The 17,030-nt window shown below is 48.8% G+C and overlaps 1 protein-coding gene across 3 annotated transcripts; it reads right to left on the reverse strand.

The window, feature by feature from the left end:
* Positions 1–1,782: 1,782 nt before the first annotated feature.
* On the reverse strand, positions 1,783–15,502 carry Tnnt1 (troponin T1, slow skeletal type). Of its 3 annotated transcripts, XM_041653619.1 has the most exons (14): positions 15,476–15,502; positions 13,838–13,880; positions 13,727–13,740; positions 13,365–13,391; positions 13,144–13,176; positions 12,068–12,089; positions 9,341–9,404; positions 8,985–9,101; positions 8,564–8,641; positions 8,003–8,116; positions 7,223–7,332; positions 3,941–4,031; positions 3,805–3,845; positions 1,783–1,918 (listed from the first exon to the last, which is right to left on the reverse strand). In XM_041653619.1, the coding sequence occupies exons 2-14, from the start codon at positions 13,867–13,869 to the stop codon at positions 1,873–1,875; spliced, it is 789 nt and encodes a 262-aa protein (XP_041509553.1). In that variant the 5' UTR covers positions 13,870–13,880; positions 15,476–15,502; the 3' UTR covers positions 1,783–1,872. The 3 variants fall into 3 exon arrangements, with proteins under 3 accessions (XP_041509553.1, XP_041509552.1, XP_041509551.1); XM_041653618.1 differs by lacking the exon at positions 15,476–15,502 and having other exon boundaries at positions 12,068–12,086; positions 13,838–14,104; XM_041653617.1 differs by lacking the exon at positions 15,476–15,502 and having other exon boundaries at positions 13,838–14,104.
* Positions 15,503–17,030: the final 1,528 nt, after the last annotated feature.

The following is a 17,030-nucleotide window of genomic DNA, read 5'->3' on the forward strand; positions in this document are numbered from 1 at the left end:
ACAGATAGGAACACCTTAATACTTCAAGTATCTTCCCCCAAAATCCAACTGGAGAAGGATAGAAACACCTTGAGACAGAAAAATAGACCAAACACAGACCCACCAAAGTTGGACAGAAAGTTGTCAAATTTGTAGAGAGAAAACAAACGGTTTCCTAAGGGGAATAATGACCATAAATCCAAAAGTATAATCCCATGGTTTTTGAGATGTGAGATGCCTAATCCACACCACACACACACACACACACACACACACACACACACACAAAATTCTTCCCCAAGGCAAGAAATTAGCTATTTCAACCCCTGGGGTCCACAAGGAAGGAGATCACTGACTCCAAAAACTGACTTCTGATTTCTACCCCCAACCATGGCATATATACATACACCCCACCACAATGCACATACTAAATAGATATTTATAAAATTAGCCACAAAATAAGGCTGCACCGATGCACAGACAGAGGTAAGACTATTAATAGCCAGTTTTGGTCTGACTGTTGTTTTTGTTGAGGTTTGGTTTTTGAGGCAGGATCTTAATATATAACCTTCTACCATCTCATCTCTCAAATTCTGGGATTATATGCACGCCCCTACACACATCTGGCCTTCAGGTGTGTTATTTTAAACTATCCTTAGGAAGAGTTAATAACCTTGTACAACCACTTTAAATTCAAGAGGCAATTAATTTATAAATTAATTTTTCGGAGCCACCTATGGCTGGCCTGTCTGTTACTATCACTACACCAAACCTGGGTCAACGGGAAGCAAGTATTAAGAGCATTAGTCTCCTACAAGGTTGTAGTCTTTCAAATGTGACCTCCAACTAAGGAACAGGAAGAATTCACTCTCCAAATGGAATTCGGTCACTGCAATTACAGAAGAAGATTCAACCCCAGCCCCTAAAATCACGATCACTTTTTTTCCCCTAGTTTTTCAAGACAGGGTTTCTCTGTAGCTTTGAAGTCTGTCCTGGAACTTGCTCTGAAGACCGGGTTGGCCTTGAACTCACAGAGATCCGCCTGCCTCTGCCTCCCAAGTGCTGGAATTAAAGGCATCACCAGCTCCATTATGTATTTATGTACGTGTCTGTACACAAGTACACCACTAGAGGGCACCAGATCTCCCATAGGTGGAGTTACAGGGTCTTGTGGGCCAGTTGTCATAGGAACTATGAACTGAACTTGGGTCCTCTGAAAGAGCAGCAAGAACTCTTAACCCATTGAACCATCTCTCCAGCTCCAGATTCACATCTTTTTGAAAATTGTTAAATTCCTTTGTACATGTACGCTCATATATGCCAACACACATGGAGGTCAGAGGACAACTTGCAGGAGATGTGTCTCTCCTTCTGCAGGTCACAAGGCTTGGCAGGACACTCCTTTACCTCCTGAGTTGTGTCCTGGGCCCTAGCACCACATCTTACAGATCTTTTCCTATGCCAGCCTTCTACCTCGTTCCCTACACATAGTCTCCTAGCATACTTGTTATTATTATTATTCGAGACAGGGTCTCATGGAGCCCAGGGTGGTCTTGAGCTCACTGCATAGCCAAGGATGACCTTGAAATCCTGGTCCCCCCTGTCTCTGCCTTCCAGGTGCTGGGATTACAGACAGTCACCATCCACACCCAGCTTAAATAGTACTGAAGATTTAACTCAGGAGTGCTAGCCAAGCTATACTACACTCCTGGCCATGAGCTGATGGTTCTCCCAGGCAATATAGAAATGTTAGCCATCCCACACAGCCAGCCACACATAATGACAACACTGAAGAACTCAAGCAGATGTCTGGAGAGCCTTTATTTTGAGTTACAGAGGGGATACACTCCAGTGGCTCTTGGACTCCAAACAAGGGGACAAATCCTGGCAGTCTCACTTCCAGCGGCCTCCAACTCGACCCTTCCCAGCCCCCTTTCGACTGTTAGAGAAAAAGGTGGGGTCAGGAAGAGGCTCTAAGCCTCTGAGATAAACTTAACACAGCGCCTTTAAAATTAAGGAAGTCCACCAAATACCCACCCCCACCCAAAGGAAAAAGAAAGCAGAGGCCACTCCGTGCGGTTTCCTTTTTTTGCAGTACTGGGCAAATGGAGTCAGGGCCTCATAAGTTAAGTAAGCATGCTGTACTGAGTCACATCCCCCCATCCCTCAGTAGGGAATCCTAGGCAGGGGCTCTACCTCTAAGATACACCCCCAATCCCTCACTGGGGATTCTAGGCAGGGGCTCTACCTCTAAAACACACCCCTAATCCCTCACTGGGGATTCTAGGCAGGGACTCTACCTCTAAGACACACCCCTAATCCCTCACTGGGGATTCTAGGCAGGGACTCTACCTCTAAGACACACCCCCAATCCCTCGCTGGGGGATTCTAGGCAGGGGCTCTACCTTTGAGTGCCTCACGAGGGTAGAGACACTACCACTGAGCCATTGTCACATTGAGAGCATCCCTTTCAGATAATCCCCAGTTAGTGGTTGGTGGCCATGTGGGAGTTGACTTTCTTGGGTTGGTTCAGAGAACTCATGCAAATTTATGAGTAAGGGGCTTGAGGGTGAAGGAAGAAGGGTGAGCTGAAGGTGGTGACATGCTACAGGACTCAGTGAGGCTGGAACAGCACAGAAAAAGGTTAGAGAAAGACAGAGACTGAGTGGGAAGCAGCAAGAAGCCTGGACGTGGTGAAACACATTAGTAATCTCTCCACTAAAGAGGATGAAGCAGGAGGATCACCTAGAGTCTAAGGACAACCTGGGATATATAGCAAGAATCTGACTTAAATTTAAAAAAAATTCTAGGTGTGATGGTTCTGTAATCCCTGTACTTGGGAAGTGGAGGCAGGCGAGAGTCAGAAGTTCAAGGACAGCCTCAACTACAAATAGAGTCAAAGATCATTCCAGTTTACAGGAGACTTTGTCTTAATAACATGAAATAGAGAGGAGGAAAAGGGTCAGGAAGTGGAGATACAGATGAAAGAGAAGGAAGAGGAGAAGGAGGAGAAAGAAGAAGGAGGAGGAGGAGGAGGAGAAGAAGAAGAGGAAGAAGAAAGGGGGTGTTGCTGAGATGGCTCCACAGGCAAAGGTGCTTGCAGCCAAGCCTAGGATGCGTTTCATCTCTGGGACCCACACGATAGAAGGAGAAACCAACTTGTCAGAGTCATTCTCTGATCACACTTGCACCATGGCAGCGCTTGCACATGCACACACACGCTATGTGAATGTGATTCCAAATGTGTAAAAGAATATATACTCAGAAAGAAAGAGATGGAGGGAGCAGAAATGGGGGGAGACTGAAACCTAAGAGATTACAAGGAGAAGCGAGAGACTGGAGTGCAGGCCAATAATCCTAGCACTCAGAAGCTGAAGCCAGAGGATCAGGAGATCAAGGCCAGCCTCAGCTTCCTAGTGAGACTGGGCTACACGAAACTTCACCTTAAAATAAATAGACAGACCATCAACAACAAAAAAATTCAGGAAGGGTGAACTATGTCAGTCATCCCCACATACCACTGACTTGAGACATGAGGATCTGCTACAGATCCAAAAACAGCCTGGGCTACATAGTGAGCTCTAAGACAGCCTGGGCTACAAAGTAAGACTTTGTCTTGAAATAATGAGCAAATTAAACAAACAAACAAATAAATAAATGAACTCATGAGAACAGATACAGAAAGGATGCCTCAGGGAGTAAGAAACAAAGACATAAAGATGCCAAAAGGGCAGAGGTGTGCAGAAGACATAGAGGGAGGGAGCAGGGAGGAACAGAGGGAGGGAGCAGGCTAGGCCTTAGGTGGAGGCTGGGGGCCACACTTACAATTTCTGGGCATGGCTGATGCGGTTGTACAACACATTGATCTGTGGAACAGGTAGCCAGGTTAGGAGTGGCTGCCCAACGGAAGACTGCCTACCACCCCGTTACCCAGCCTGGACCCTAATAGAGCAGGTCCCACCTCGTATTTCTGTTGCTTCAATTTCTCCATCAGGTCAAACTTCTCTGACTCCAGCTGGTGGATCCATTCTGACAGCTCCTGGGCCTTCTCTCTAGCAGGACGAGAAGGAATGGGATGTGCGAGACTCAGGCTGTGTTCTGGGCCCAGAAATATTGAGACACCTACCCCAAGTCGTGCAGCAAGTCTTTGAGTTTGGTATAGTTGGTATGTTGTGGAATATTACCTTAACTATGTAAAGGTGTGTTGCATTTGTTTATGCTACATTTGTTTACTTATATAAAGATGTGTTGCTGTTTCACCTTGCCTGCCTAAGACACTTGATTGGTCTAATAAAAAGCGGAACAGCCACTAACTAAGCAATAGAGGAATAGACAGGCTGGCAAGCAGAGAGAATAAGTACAAGGAAGAATCTAGGATGGAGGGAAGGAGAACAAGGGAGAAAAAGAGGGAGATGCCCGGACCAAACCAGCCAGCCTGCCAGCCAATCACCAGACAGCCAGACACGGAGTAGGCCAAACATAGATGAAGAGAAACAGGTTAATTTAAGTTATAAGAACTAGTGGGACAAGCATACACTAAGGATGAGCATTCATAACTAATGCTAGATCTTTGTGTCTTGATTTGGGAGCTGACCCCGAGTGCAGGGATTAAAGGCATGCGCAACTACTGCCCAGTTACTTGGTTTTTTTGTTTTTTTTGTTTGTTTGTTTGTTTGAGACAGGGTTTCTCTGTGGCTTTGGAGCCTGTCCTGGAACTAGCTCTGTAGACCAGGCTGGTCTCGAACTCACAGAGATCCGCCTGCCTCTGCCTCCCGAGTGCTGGGATTAAAGGCGTGCGCCACCAACGCCCGGCCCCAGTTATTTGGTTTTTATTTATCACTCATATATTATTTTTTTATTTTTTGGTTTTTTGAGACAGGGTTTCTCTGTGGTTATGGAGCCTGTCCTGGAACTAGCTCTTGTAGACCAGGCTGGTCTCGAACTCACAGAGATCCGCCTGCCTCTGCCTCCCAAGTGCTGGGATTAAAGGCGTGCGCCACCACCGCCCGGCTCTCACTTATATATTATTTATTGTACGTGTGTGTGTTTAGTTTTGACTTCTGAGACAAGGTCTGCTGTGAAACAATTCTTTTCTACACTATGAATACGTATTATTCTCATTGGTTAATAAAAAGCTGACAGGCCAGTAGCAGGGCAGGAAGTCAGGTGGAAAAGCCAAACTGAGAATTATGGGAAGAAAGAAAGCAGAGTCAGGGGAGACACCAGCCAGTCGCCAGGCAAGAAACACATGTAGAAAATGAGGAAATGAGAGGCTGTGGGTTCATTCTAGGTTAAGAAAAATCAGGTTTGATCAAGGAAGACCCCTGAAAAATCTCCGATGGGAACGGAGGGCCCAGGTGATCCATTTCAGCCTGCCTCTGCGGCAGTGTCCTCTGAGTTCTGCATCCAGAACAGCTCCAAGGATGTTGGCTGAGATGGTCCAGCTGCAAGAATACTCCAGTCAGGACTTGACCATAATCTTAAATTTTCTGAGGATCCCCCAAAGATTACCAGTGCATCCAATCAACAGGAAGTAGTCTAGAGAACTATGTTCACATTCCCAAAATTAAATTATGAATGTCTGTCATCATTTAGGGGGGTTGGTTACAAGTCGTTATAGATCATGGTCAGAAAAAAAAGCTAAACAAAGGAGATTAGATTCAGGGATCTTGTTCTGAAAAGCAAAAGAGGGGATATAGAAATGATAGGATAAAAGAGTAGATTATTGAATCTACTTTAATCCAAAAACAACTATTAATCTTACATATTTTACATTGATATGGAGTTTGGTTTATTGGCACAAATTTAATTTTGTTATACTGTATGTATATTTCTACTTTTGTTTATGCAACTCATTTAAAAATGTAATATATAATTAAGAAATACAGATTATTAGTCGTCTATAATAGTCACACATTTCTACCAAACTTATGGTCATGTTAGTTAGTTATGTTTTCTAGGTATACAGAGATATATTACAGATAGATATATTTCAAAATATGCCTACAGAGTATATCATTTAAAATGTTTTAAGAACTTAGACTTTTCTCAACAGTGAGACATATCTGCTCCCGGCAGGAAAAATTAATTCAAAGAGGATGATGGGCATCAAAGAAACTCCACATGGAGTTTGCTTTCCTTATGGCAAAATCTACCTGTGTGGGCAAATAAACTGCCCTTGCCTCAATAAATTACAATATAGTTATAGTTTTCTTTAGTTCTGACAAAAGTTATATTAGATGCAAAACTTTAGACTCACCAAGATAAGATAGTTAAGTATTTTCTCTAATTTTGCCAAATACAAATAGATTGGTATTGTTACTGTAATTCTTACTTAATGACTGTTTGTTGTATATAACTTTACTATATTAACCTTCCTTTTTTTGTTAAATATTTATTTATTTATTATATATATACAATATTCTGTCTGTGTGTATGTCTGCAGGCCAGAAGAGGGCACCAGACCTCATTCCAGATGGTTGTGAGCCACCATGTGGTTGCCAGGAATTGAACTCAGGACCTTTAGAAGAGCAGGCAATGCTCTTAACCACTGAGCCATCTCTCCAGCCCCCTTAACCTTCCTTTTTAATTAGACAAAAAGGGGGAGATGATGTGGAACAATCCTTTTCTATATTATGAATATGCAATACTCTCATTGATTAATAAAAGCTGACAGGCTGGCAGCTGGGCAGGAAGTTAGGTGGGAAAACTAAGAACAAAGGGAAGAAGGAGGCCAAAGTTAGCAGAGATGCCAACCTGCCGCCCAGGAAGCAAGACATGCTAGAGCACAGGTAAAGCCATGAGCCACACGGCAATACATAGACTATTAAAAATAGGTAACAAGCCTGAGCTATCGGATGAGCATTTATAACTGCTATTTAGCCTCTGAATTGGTTATTGGGATTGGGTAGTTGGGACAGGAAACATCCAATTACAAAGGTCTCTTGTAACTGAAGCCTGGCCTCCTACTCAATATATAGGAGAGGATGACCCTGAACTTCTGATCCCCCTGCCTCCACCTCCTGAATGTTAGGATTGTACCTAAATGAGGAAGAGGGTACTATGTATGCCCGACTCTACAGGCCATGCCAGGCACAGGATAGTTTGCATCTGAGTGACACTTCAACCAGAGAAAGCAGAGGTGGCCCAGAAAAATAACGTCACTTGCTTGAAGTAACACAGCACCAAGGCACAGACTCAGAGTATCGCGCGTGGAAGCCCTACATGAGCCACAAGCACCTACCGGAGCTGGTCCTCCCCCATGTAGTCAATGTCCAAGGGTTTTTTCCTCTCAGACAGAATCCTGAGCTTCATCTCCCGGCCAGTCTGCCGCTTCCCACGTTTCTGTTCTGCCTGGAAAGGGAGGAATCCCAACCCAGGGATGAAACCTGGAGGTTAAAATCCACTCAGAGCGGGACTGGAGAGATGGCTCAGCAGTTAAGAGCACTGGCTGCTCTTCCAGCGGTCCTGAGTTCAATTCCCAGTACCCACATGGCAGCTCACAACTATCTGTAACTCCAGTTCCGGGGCATTTGACTCTCACACCAATGAACATAAAATAATAATAATAAATTAAAAAATAATTTTAAAAAATCCACTCAGAGTCCTGAAATCATGGCTAGTACCTCCAACGGCTGCTCCATGCCTCCTCCCTCAGACTCAAAGGCCCAGGCTCCATGCCTCCTCCCTCAGACTCAAAGGCCCAGGCTCCATGCCTCCTCCCTCAGACTCAAAGGCCCAGGCTCCATGCCTCCTCCCTCAGACTCAAAGGCCCAGGCTCCATGCCTCCTCCCTCAGACTCAAAGGCCCAGGCTCCATGCCTCCTCCCTCAGACACAGGAGCACAGGCCCCATTATTCCCAAGGGGACAGAGATGCTCAGCAGTTGGTCACATGTTGTCTGAAGTGACAGCTGCCCCTACACAGGACCTCGGCTCAGTCGTCCTCTTCAGGACCAGCACTCCAAAGCGTCCCCTCCCTTCCCTCTTGTACACACAGACCCCAGGCTTGCCAGGCTAGACTCACCTTGACCAGGTAGCCCCCAAAATGAGCCCCCATGTTGGACAGAACCTTCTTCTTTTTGGCGTCGTCCTCTGCTCGCTTCTTCGCTTCCTCCTCCTCCTTCCGCATCTTCTCTTCCTGTGAAAACAGAGCGGTTCCCTCCATGAGGGAGGAAGACACTAGCTGGGTAGTGGATGGCTCAGCTCCATACTGAGTGAAGATGCGGTCACCGAGGAATCCACTCCTTAACGTGATTTGCTCCCCTCCCCCGTTTTTTCTCCCAGAGCCAAGCCCTCAAAGTCACAGAAACCCTCCTGCTTCAGCTTCTCCAGGGCTGGGATTATAGGTCTAGGCCCACCGCACCCGACAAAGCCCAGTCTTTGTGCTATGGTTTGAGGTTTGAGCCTCTTGATCCAGCCATGCCTGAAGCTGGACCAGAAGTAGACTTTTTATTTATATGCATTTTGTCCTTTTATTAGAAAAACCTTACGTGATACATTACAGGGACTTTCTGAGACCCGCAGAGAATATCAAAAGTGGGAAAGGAAGCAAGTATTCTTCTCTAGCCAAGGGACAGACACCTACAGCCAGCTTGGCCTGCCGCTCTCGCTCCTTTTCGGTTCTGAATCGCTGCTGCTCAGCTCTCTCTGCACGACGCCTCTCCTGGGAGTGGAATGGAGAAAGATGGGGGAGGAGGATCGGAGGCTAGCCTCTCCCCCAAGTTCTCTCTCCCTTCACCACTAGGCAGCAAGAGAAATAAGTGTGGTTTCTTTTGTTTGATTTCCTTTTTTGAAATAGTCTCAGATAGCCCAGGCTGGTCTCAAACTTGCGGCAATCTGCCTGCCTTGGCCACCTAAGTGCACGCCTGGCAGAAATACACACTGGAGTGCAACCACTCAGTGCCCCCACTGTTTCTCCCGGAGACCCCAAAGCACTTCACGGAGGAAGGGAAAAGGAGAGACCGAAGGACCCGACCTCCCAGGCCTCCCTGGCCTCCCAAGCTCACGATGCGATCTTTCAACGCAATGAGCTCCTCCTCCTCCTTTTTTCGCTGCTCGAAGTGCACATCAATGAGAGTCTGCAGTTCCAGCAAGTCTTTCTCCATGCGCTTCCGGTGGATGTCCTGCAGACGGAGCCCGTGAGGCCGCGGGACCAGGCCCTAGAGCCGAACCCTTTTCAGCCCCAGGGGATAATTGACAGCCTGCAGGGACGGATTCTAGCAGATGTCAGCAAAACGTTCTTTGCTGACAACTGGGCACCGATCCAGGCATTTCAAGAAGGGAGCAGAGAGACGCGAGCAGAATGGGCTTAAGGCGCCAAAGAACCAGCAAGTACGTCTGGGGTAGGACAGCTGTCACTTACATCAAAGTCCACACGCTCCCCTTCTGGAATCTTCGGGGGGATCAAAGGAGGTACCACTGGACGGCTGTGTGGACAGAAGTGGACAGAGATCATCCACAGGCTGGCCTCCCTCACCCACCCATCTCACCACACACCGAAGTGACAGCTGCCCCGAGTCTGTGTGGAGACTACAGTCAGAAAAATACAGTTTGAATATGTTGAGTTTAATAAAACATGTAAGACTGTTTGTTTTGCCTGTTTGGACATACTTATAAAAGTGGACAGGGCCTAGTGGCACAAATCTGTCATTCGATCGACTTGGGAATCAGAGGCAAATCAGGGCCTGCCTGGTCTAGAGGAAAGCTGAGACCACCCTTGGAAACTTGTGAGACCCAACCTCAAACTAAAAAGTAAAAACAGGACTGGGGATGTGACTCGGCAGTCGAGCACCTGCCTAGAATCCCCAATGCGGGGCTGTGGATGTGGCTCAAGATGGAGTACGTGGCTCAAACATGCAAGGCCACAGGTTGAGTCCTCTGCATTAAAAAGGCAGGGATAGCCGGGCAGTGGTGACACACGCCTTTAATCCCAGCACTCGGGAGGCAGAGACAGGCAGATCTCTGTGAGTTCGAGGCCAGCCTGGCCTACAGAGCTAGTTCCAGGACAGTTGCGGTTGTTACACAGAGAAACTGTCTCAAAATAATAATAATAATAATAATAATAATAATAATAATACAAAAACAACCCCCCTTAAAAAAGGGGAGGGAGCTCAGCAATAAAAGGCCATTCCTGGGGACCCACATGGCAGAATGAGAGAACTGGGCCCCAGAAGTCATCTTCAGAACGCCACACTTGAGCCTCGCACACACACCTTCGTGCTCACACACACTCACAAAATAAATAGTAAAATGCTTTAAAGCGTAACATGTACTGCTTTCGTATAATTTTTTGTACATGCTCCCAGACACTCCATTTTCTTTTTAAATGCTTTTCTCTAATTGTACGTGTAAGGGCTCTCTGCCGGCAGTCTGTGCAGCCTGTGTGTGGCCAAGCGCCCACAAAGGCCAGAAGAAAGCATCGGATCCCTTGGAACTCGAGTTATGTGGGTGCTGGGAACTGAACCCAGGCCCTCTGGAAGAGCAGTCAGTGCTCTTAAACCCTGAGCCATCTCTCCAGTCCCTAAAATTGTATTTCAAGGGTAAAGATGGAGCCCAGGACTCATGAATATTAAATTCCATAAACTTCTCTAAGTAACTTACGGTCCCCCCAGCTGTGTTAATGTCCTGCTACTCGCTGTTTAACAGCAAGAGTGCACGGCTGTAACAAGAAACACATCTGCATGTTCAGAACACCTACAGTTTCTTTTAATAGCTGTGATTTGAGATTGACAAAACCCGCAGACATCAAAGCTGGAATTTCCAGCGCTACTGTACTGAGCGTGCAGCGACACTGCGCGGCTCACACTCTTTCCAGGGTGCAGGGACTCTGCGCAGCTCACACTCTTTCCCTGGTGCAGCGACACTGCGCGGCTCACACTCTTTCCCTGGTGCAGCGACACTGCGCGGCTCACACTCTTTCCAGGGTGCAGCGACACTGCGCGGCTCACACTCTTTCCCTGGCACAGGGACTCTGCGCGGCTCACACTCTTTCCCGGGCACAGGGACTCTGCGCGGCTCACACTCTTTCCCTGGTGCAGCGACACTGCGCGGCTCACACTCTTTCCAGGGTGCAGCGACACTGCGCGGCTCACACTCTTTCCAGGGTGCAGCGACACTGCGCGGCTCACACTCTTTCCCTGGTGCAGCAACACTGCGCGGCGCACACTCTTTCCCTGGTGCAGAGACACTTAGCGGCTCACACTCTTTCCCGGGTGCAGCGACACTGCGCGGCTCACACTCTTTCCAGGGTGCAGCGACACTGCGCGGCTCACACTCTTTCCCTGGTACAGCGACACTGCGCGGCTCACACTCTTTCCAGGGTGCAGCGACACTGCGCGGCTCACACTCTTTCCAAGGTGCAGCGACACTGCACGGCTCACACTCTTTCCAGGGTGCAGCGAAAGTGCGCAGCTCACAGTCTTTCCAAAGACTCAGGTTAACGAACACTTCCTGAGCAATTCATTCGTCACCACACTCTATGCCTTGGTAGGGTTCAGTCTCTGCCAGAAACCCTCGGAAACTGCCCTCACCTCCTCCCTGCCTTCCCCGGAGCTCTCTAATCCCTTCACTCTACTCCCTTGACCTGGAATCTTCGGGGTTGTGTTCCTTCCTCCTAGGGCTCTAAAGCTTGGCCCTAACATCACCACCCCAGGCCTCCTCTCAGCTCAGTGAGCTTCCACTGCTGGCACCGGCCTCCCTGGCTTAGCCATAATCTCAGAATGACCTGGTTCTGCATCCACACTGGAAGAGATCCACTCAACTTTGCCTGTAAGACATGACTTTCCTTGCCTACAATGTACCCAATACCTTCTTTGACTAGCAAGGTCTCCAACCATCAGGATCTATAAATCATCTCCCTCAGGAAACCTTCCTTGATTGGCCTGGACTGTCGCAGGCTCCCTTGAATGCCGTTCTAGAACCTAGGCTCTTATGATAGCAGACCTGTTTCACAAGGCAGGAAAGTCCTTAATAAGAGTTAAGGTTGTCTGTTTCAAGTCCTCATTTCTCTGCTCTTCAGGTGCCCTGTCTCAGCAGGTAAGGAGCATGCGAGGACCTGCTTGTGACCCATGCCCGCCCTGTAGCATCTCACCTGGGTTTGGGGCGCTCTTCTTCTGGTGGCAATGGGGGGATACAAAAAGATAATTAGAAAGAGTTGAGTGTAGAGCGTGGCACCCCTAAGAGAGAACCCAAGGAAGATCTGAGAGTCCAGTTCTGGGGGACGGCCATTAAGAGAGGGAAGGGGTGTTAAGGTGACCAAGAGGGGGGAAGAGGGTCACTCGCATCAGATATACATTCTGCCCTGTGTGGAGACACCCAGTCCCCAACTTCTGGAAACCCAAGAGACCAAACTCCTCACTGTCTACAATTACTACAGATATACATTCTGCCCAGCAGTGGAGGGGACCCCATCTCTTCATTCAGGGACACCCCCACTCCGACCTCTGTCCCCAGTCCCCTATTCCTTTGGAACACAGCCACCCCCCTTAATAGTACTCTAAAGTCCAAGTTCCTCTCAGCTCATGCCTGTAATCTTAGCCTCTTGGGAGGCTGAGGCAGGAGGATTGCTATGAGTTCAAGGCCAACGTATATGCTACATATGCAGTTTCAGGCCAACTTGAGCTAAAAAAAAATAAAATTAAATTAAAAAAAAAGTGATGAACACCTGTTATCCCAGTGCTCGAGAGGCTGAGGCAGGAAAGTTGCTGCAAGTTCGAGGCCAGCCTGGGCTACATAAGACCCTGTCTCCAAAACCAAACAAATAAAACACAATGTAAGATTAAAAAAAAAAAAAAAAAACCCCTTCAGATCCCAACCTTCGAATGTATATAGGAATCAAATATAACATACAGGGGCAGGAGCCAAAAGGAGAGGCGATGGGACACCTCTCCAACAACACTCAACTTTCTCTACTAAGTTTTCATCCCAAGATTGGAATGAAAACTTGTTACAACAGTCCCTGTAATGAAGGGAAAAGGTTTAAAGACACGCAAGGCAATTTCCCTTCATGGCCACCAGAGGGCGCAGGGCCCTAGAGGCTTAAAGGATCAGACTGGGCCAGGCAGGTTATCCAGGAGCGGATGGGGTGATAGTGGATGGCGCACCTGATGATGTCGGGGTCCCCAGACAACCCGAATCAATCCCAGGAAGCGAAGAAGCTATGGTTACCTCGCTCTGCCACCGGCTCCGGTTCCTCGGGGGCTGGGAGAAGCGAGGTTTGGGAGGTGCAGGGAGAGGAAGCCACACAGTAGCATAGAGGGGTGGGGAGAGAAGCGAGATGCAGTTAAAGAATGGACCCAGGATCCTCCAGCCCAACACATCGTTCTTTCCCCCTCCCCACCCCACCCCCACACCAAGGCCTCCTAGGACCTGTGGGGTTCAGGCCTCACCTTCCTCCTCCTCCACCGCCTCCTCATCTGGAAGGAGTGGGGACACACAAAGAAGATATTAGATCCGGGATAAGGAGCATCAAGTGTGTACCAGAGACTCATAGGGTACCCCAGCCCTCGCTCCTCAGACCCAGGAGCGTCCCAGCCTCCATCAGGTCTGGGGTCTAAACCCAAGTCCTGGGTAAGAGGAGAGTGGGTTAACAAGATGGCATTCGTGCCCCAGCGGCAAGAGCAACAGGGACTATTCCCACCTGTTGTCAGGGGTTTCCTGGGAGCAGCTTCAGAACATTCCACCCGCTCCACACTTCCCCCTCAAGGAGCCGACTTCTTCCTCCACCGCCTCGAGCCCTCTCCCCACTTACCTTCTGCCTGCTCCCTAGAAACATGGACAAGTAGGGAAGGGGAGAGAGGGGACAGTTAGACATCTCGGAATGATCATCAAGCCCCCAATCCTGCCAGAGGCCATCACTCACTCCTCGTAATCTTGTTCTTCCGTGTCTGACATTCTGAAGTGACCTGCAGAACAGAGAAGAGAGGCCAAGTAGGATAGGGTCCCCAAGGGAAGAGGGCTGGTGCCTGGACTCCTGGGGCTGAGGGAGGTGCGATGGGGTCTGGACCTCTGGGTCAGAGCAGGGAAGGCTGGCATCCAGCATTCCAGCTCATGGAAGCCGGCCCCAGTCCTGTCTACCCTGCCCCCCCTCTCCCAGCTGTCTTCTTTTGTCCTGTGGCAGGTTCATGGGAACCTGATCCCTGAAGGGATTAGGAGATATTGGAAAAGGGACAGGGTTTGAAGACAATAGCAGCCCCACCCCTAGTGCTATTTTGGGGGAATGTCATAGACAGAGAAACAGAGGACATTTCCCAATAAGGAACTGGAGAAGTGGGACGTCCCCACCACCACCACTGCCCCTCTCCTACCACAGCCCCTTGCTCACCTAGCATTCCTCCCGTGTCTATTTTCCTTTCACCTAAATCCTGCTCAGGGATGTGTGTGCATCCATCAAAAGCAGCTTCAGCCTGATCTCCTAAAGACCGCAACTCCCTCCCCCAAATTCTGTTCCTCCGGGCCTGAAAGTTCCCACGTTGAGACCTTCAGAGGTCGGTACCCACAGATTCTGAGATCCAAGTCCTGTGCCCTTGTTATGTGAGACCAAGAAATCCTAGTATCTCTAGATTATCAGGTGCCCAGTTCATACGAGCCTATGTGTGGGCCCTTACATCCCAAGACCCACAAGATTGGGGAGGGGTGGAGGGGGGTGTTGAGACAGGGTCTCAAATAACACAATGTAGCCCACCTAAATCCTGCCCTTGAATTCCTGATTCTTTTGCCTCCCCAAGTGACAGATCACAGCCTGCACCTGTCTGAACCCCAGATATAAGACCTCAGGGTATAAGATCGTCAAATAGAACCTGACACCCAAACCCAGAAGTCCCATCTGCAGCACCCGGGATTACAATGTCACCCTTCCAAAATGTCTGTTTCTTTCCTCAAGCTGGCCCCAAACTAAAAATCCTCCTGCTTCAATCTCTTGAGTATTGGGACTTCTGACCCGTACCAGAGACCTCAGGCCCAAGTCCTTCCCCAGTTCCTCATACCTCGAGATTTCCCAAACTTCATACAGGAGCCATTTGCCCTTCAAGCACAAGTTCTGTGCTTCCTCCAGCCTCTGAGACCGCCACATTTTTTTGAGACAATGTTACTGTGTAACCCTGAACTCTCTTTGTAAACCAGCCTAGATTTGCGCTCATAGAGATCCAAATGCCTCTGTCTTCCAAATGCTTCCTCCACCATGTTAAGAAGAGCACCCCTAGAATCCATAACCCACAAATCTACCCCTCCACCCCTGCCATTCCAAGTCCTCCCAAAGGCTCAGGCTTAGCTGGGTTGCTGCTGCCTACAATCTCAACACTAAGGTAGCGGAATGATTGCTGTAAACTCAAGGCCAGCCTAGGCTACAGAATGAGACTGTCTCAAAGCAGGAGGAGGAGGGGAAGAGGAGGAAAAAGAGGAGGAGAAGGGGGAGATTCTGACCTCACTTTCACACCTGGTTCTCACCCTTATCCTGCCCACCCCCAAAGACATCTGTGTGAAGAACTGAGAGCCCAGTTACCTAAGGCTGGGTCCACTGATGCTGCAGAGGGGATCTGATGCTTCTGGGAACAGTGACGCACCCCCTGGGTTTATAGCTGGATGCTCAGCCCCGCCCCCGGGTTGGAGGAGGGGGCTAGGATTCCTCTGTCCAAACACCATCCCCCATGCTCAGAGCCTGTCCTGCCCTCTCTGGCTCCAGTTTTGGGGTCCAACCCCTGCCACCTGCTTCAAGATTCCTGTTGGATTCAGTCAACAATGCCCTAGATTCCAGGCTGGGTCAGGCACCTCACAAGCTCTCTTAGGACACCCAGCAATATTCTGGGCTTTGGAGTCCCCAAGAATGGAAACAGTATAGGAAAAAGGGCTTAATGGCAAAAGGGGGGGTCTAAGCAAGGCTTCCTGCTTTTTTCTCTACTTGGCTTTTCTAGCCCTGTCTGCTCTCTCTCTCTCTCTCTCTCTCTCTCTCTCTCTCTCTCTCTTTCTCTCTCTCTCTGTGTGTGTGTGTGTGTGTGTGTGTGTGTGTGTGTGTGTTTCTGTTCCTCCATCTCTCCCCTCTCAGTTCAACTGTCTCCCGTCCCCACCCCCACTCCTTTGTCTGCCACTGGGATTCCACCACAGTGACAACAGGCTGCTAAAGCTGGGAAGCAGGTGTGGGGAGGAGGGGGAGGATGGGGTGTCAGGCTCGAGAGCCCTCATCCTCCCAGCCCCTGCTCTTTCCATCTGACACAGATCTTTTTTAGTATCCTCCGGCCCTCCCCTTCTCAGCCATGACCTTGAACTCTAGGGACTCCATGGCCGCCCTGAAAGCGTGTTCCTCCATGCCTCAAACTGCATCTTTGGGTTTGTTTCTGCGGGTGTTCGGAGGCGCTCTCTTCCCTTCTTGGGTTTGGGCTCTCTTTGCTCTCTCTCTCTCTCTCTCTCTCTCTCTCTCTCTCTCTCTCTCTCCTGTCTGAACTGCTGTGACATTCTGCATTTTTTGTTTTGTTTCGAGGGCAGGGAGTGAGGAAAGATTTGAGATTTCATGTGGCCCATGCCAGCCTCAAACTCATTTATGTGGCTAAGAGTAGCTGGAACTCCTGATCCTTCGGCCCTGCACCTCGGCAGTGCTGGGGTTAACACAGTTTCTCCATGTTTTGGTCCTTATGTGTTCCTGGGGTGTCTGTATGTAGTCACCTGCAGCTCTGCTTCTGCTTTGCCTTTCTTTTTCTTTTTTCTTTTTGGTTTGGTTTTCGAGACAGGGTTTCTCTGTAGCTTTGGAGCCTGTCCTGGAACTAGCTCTTGTAGACCAGGCTAGCCTCAAACTCACAGAGATCCGCCTGCCTCTGCCTCTGCCTCCCAAGTGCTGGGATTAAAGGTGTGCGCCACCACCGCCCAGCTGACTCTGCCTTTCTGTGTCTGGGTCATATGTCTTTCTCCATCCTTCTGAGTGTCTCTTTTTGTGTTTCTGCCTCTCTCTCTCTCTCTCTCTCTCTCTCTCTCTCTCTCGTTTCCTGTTTCTGTGGAGCTTTTCGTGAGTTTGTTAGTTTGGTTGGTTGGTTGGTTGGTTGGTTGGTTCTGACTGTGTGAGACAGGGT

The sequence above is a fragment of the Microtus oregoni genome, unplaced genomic scaffold, assembly GCF_018167655.1.
Source record: "Microtus oregoni isolate MIOR12 unplaced genomic scaffold, Mior012 000006F_ref0000085, whole genome shotgun sequence".
Classification (NCBI taxonomy): domain Eukaryota; kingdom Metazoa; phylum Chordata; class Mammalia; order Rodentia; family Cricetidae; genus Microtus; species Microtus oregoni.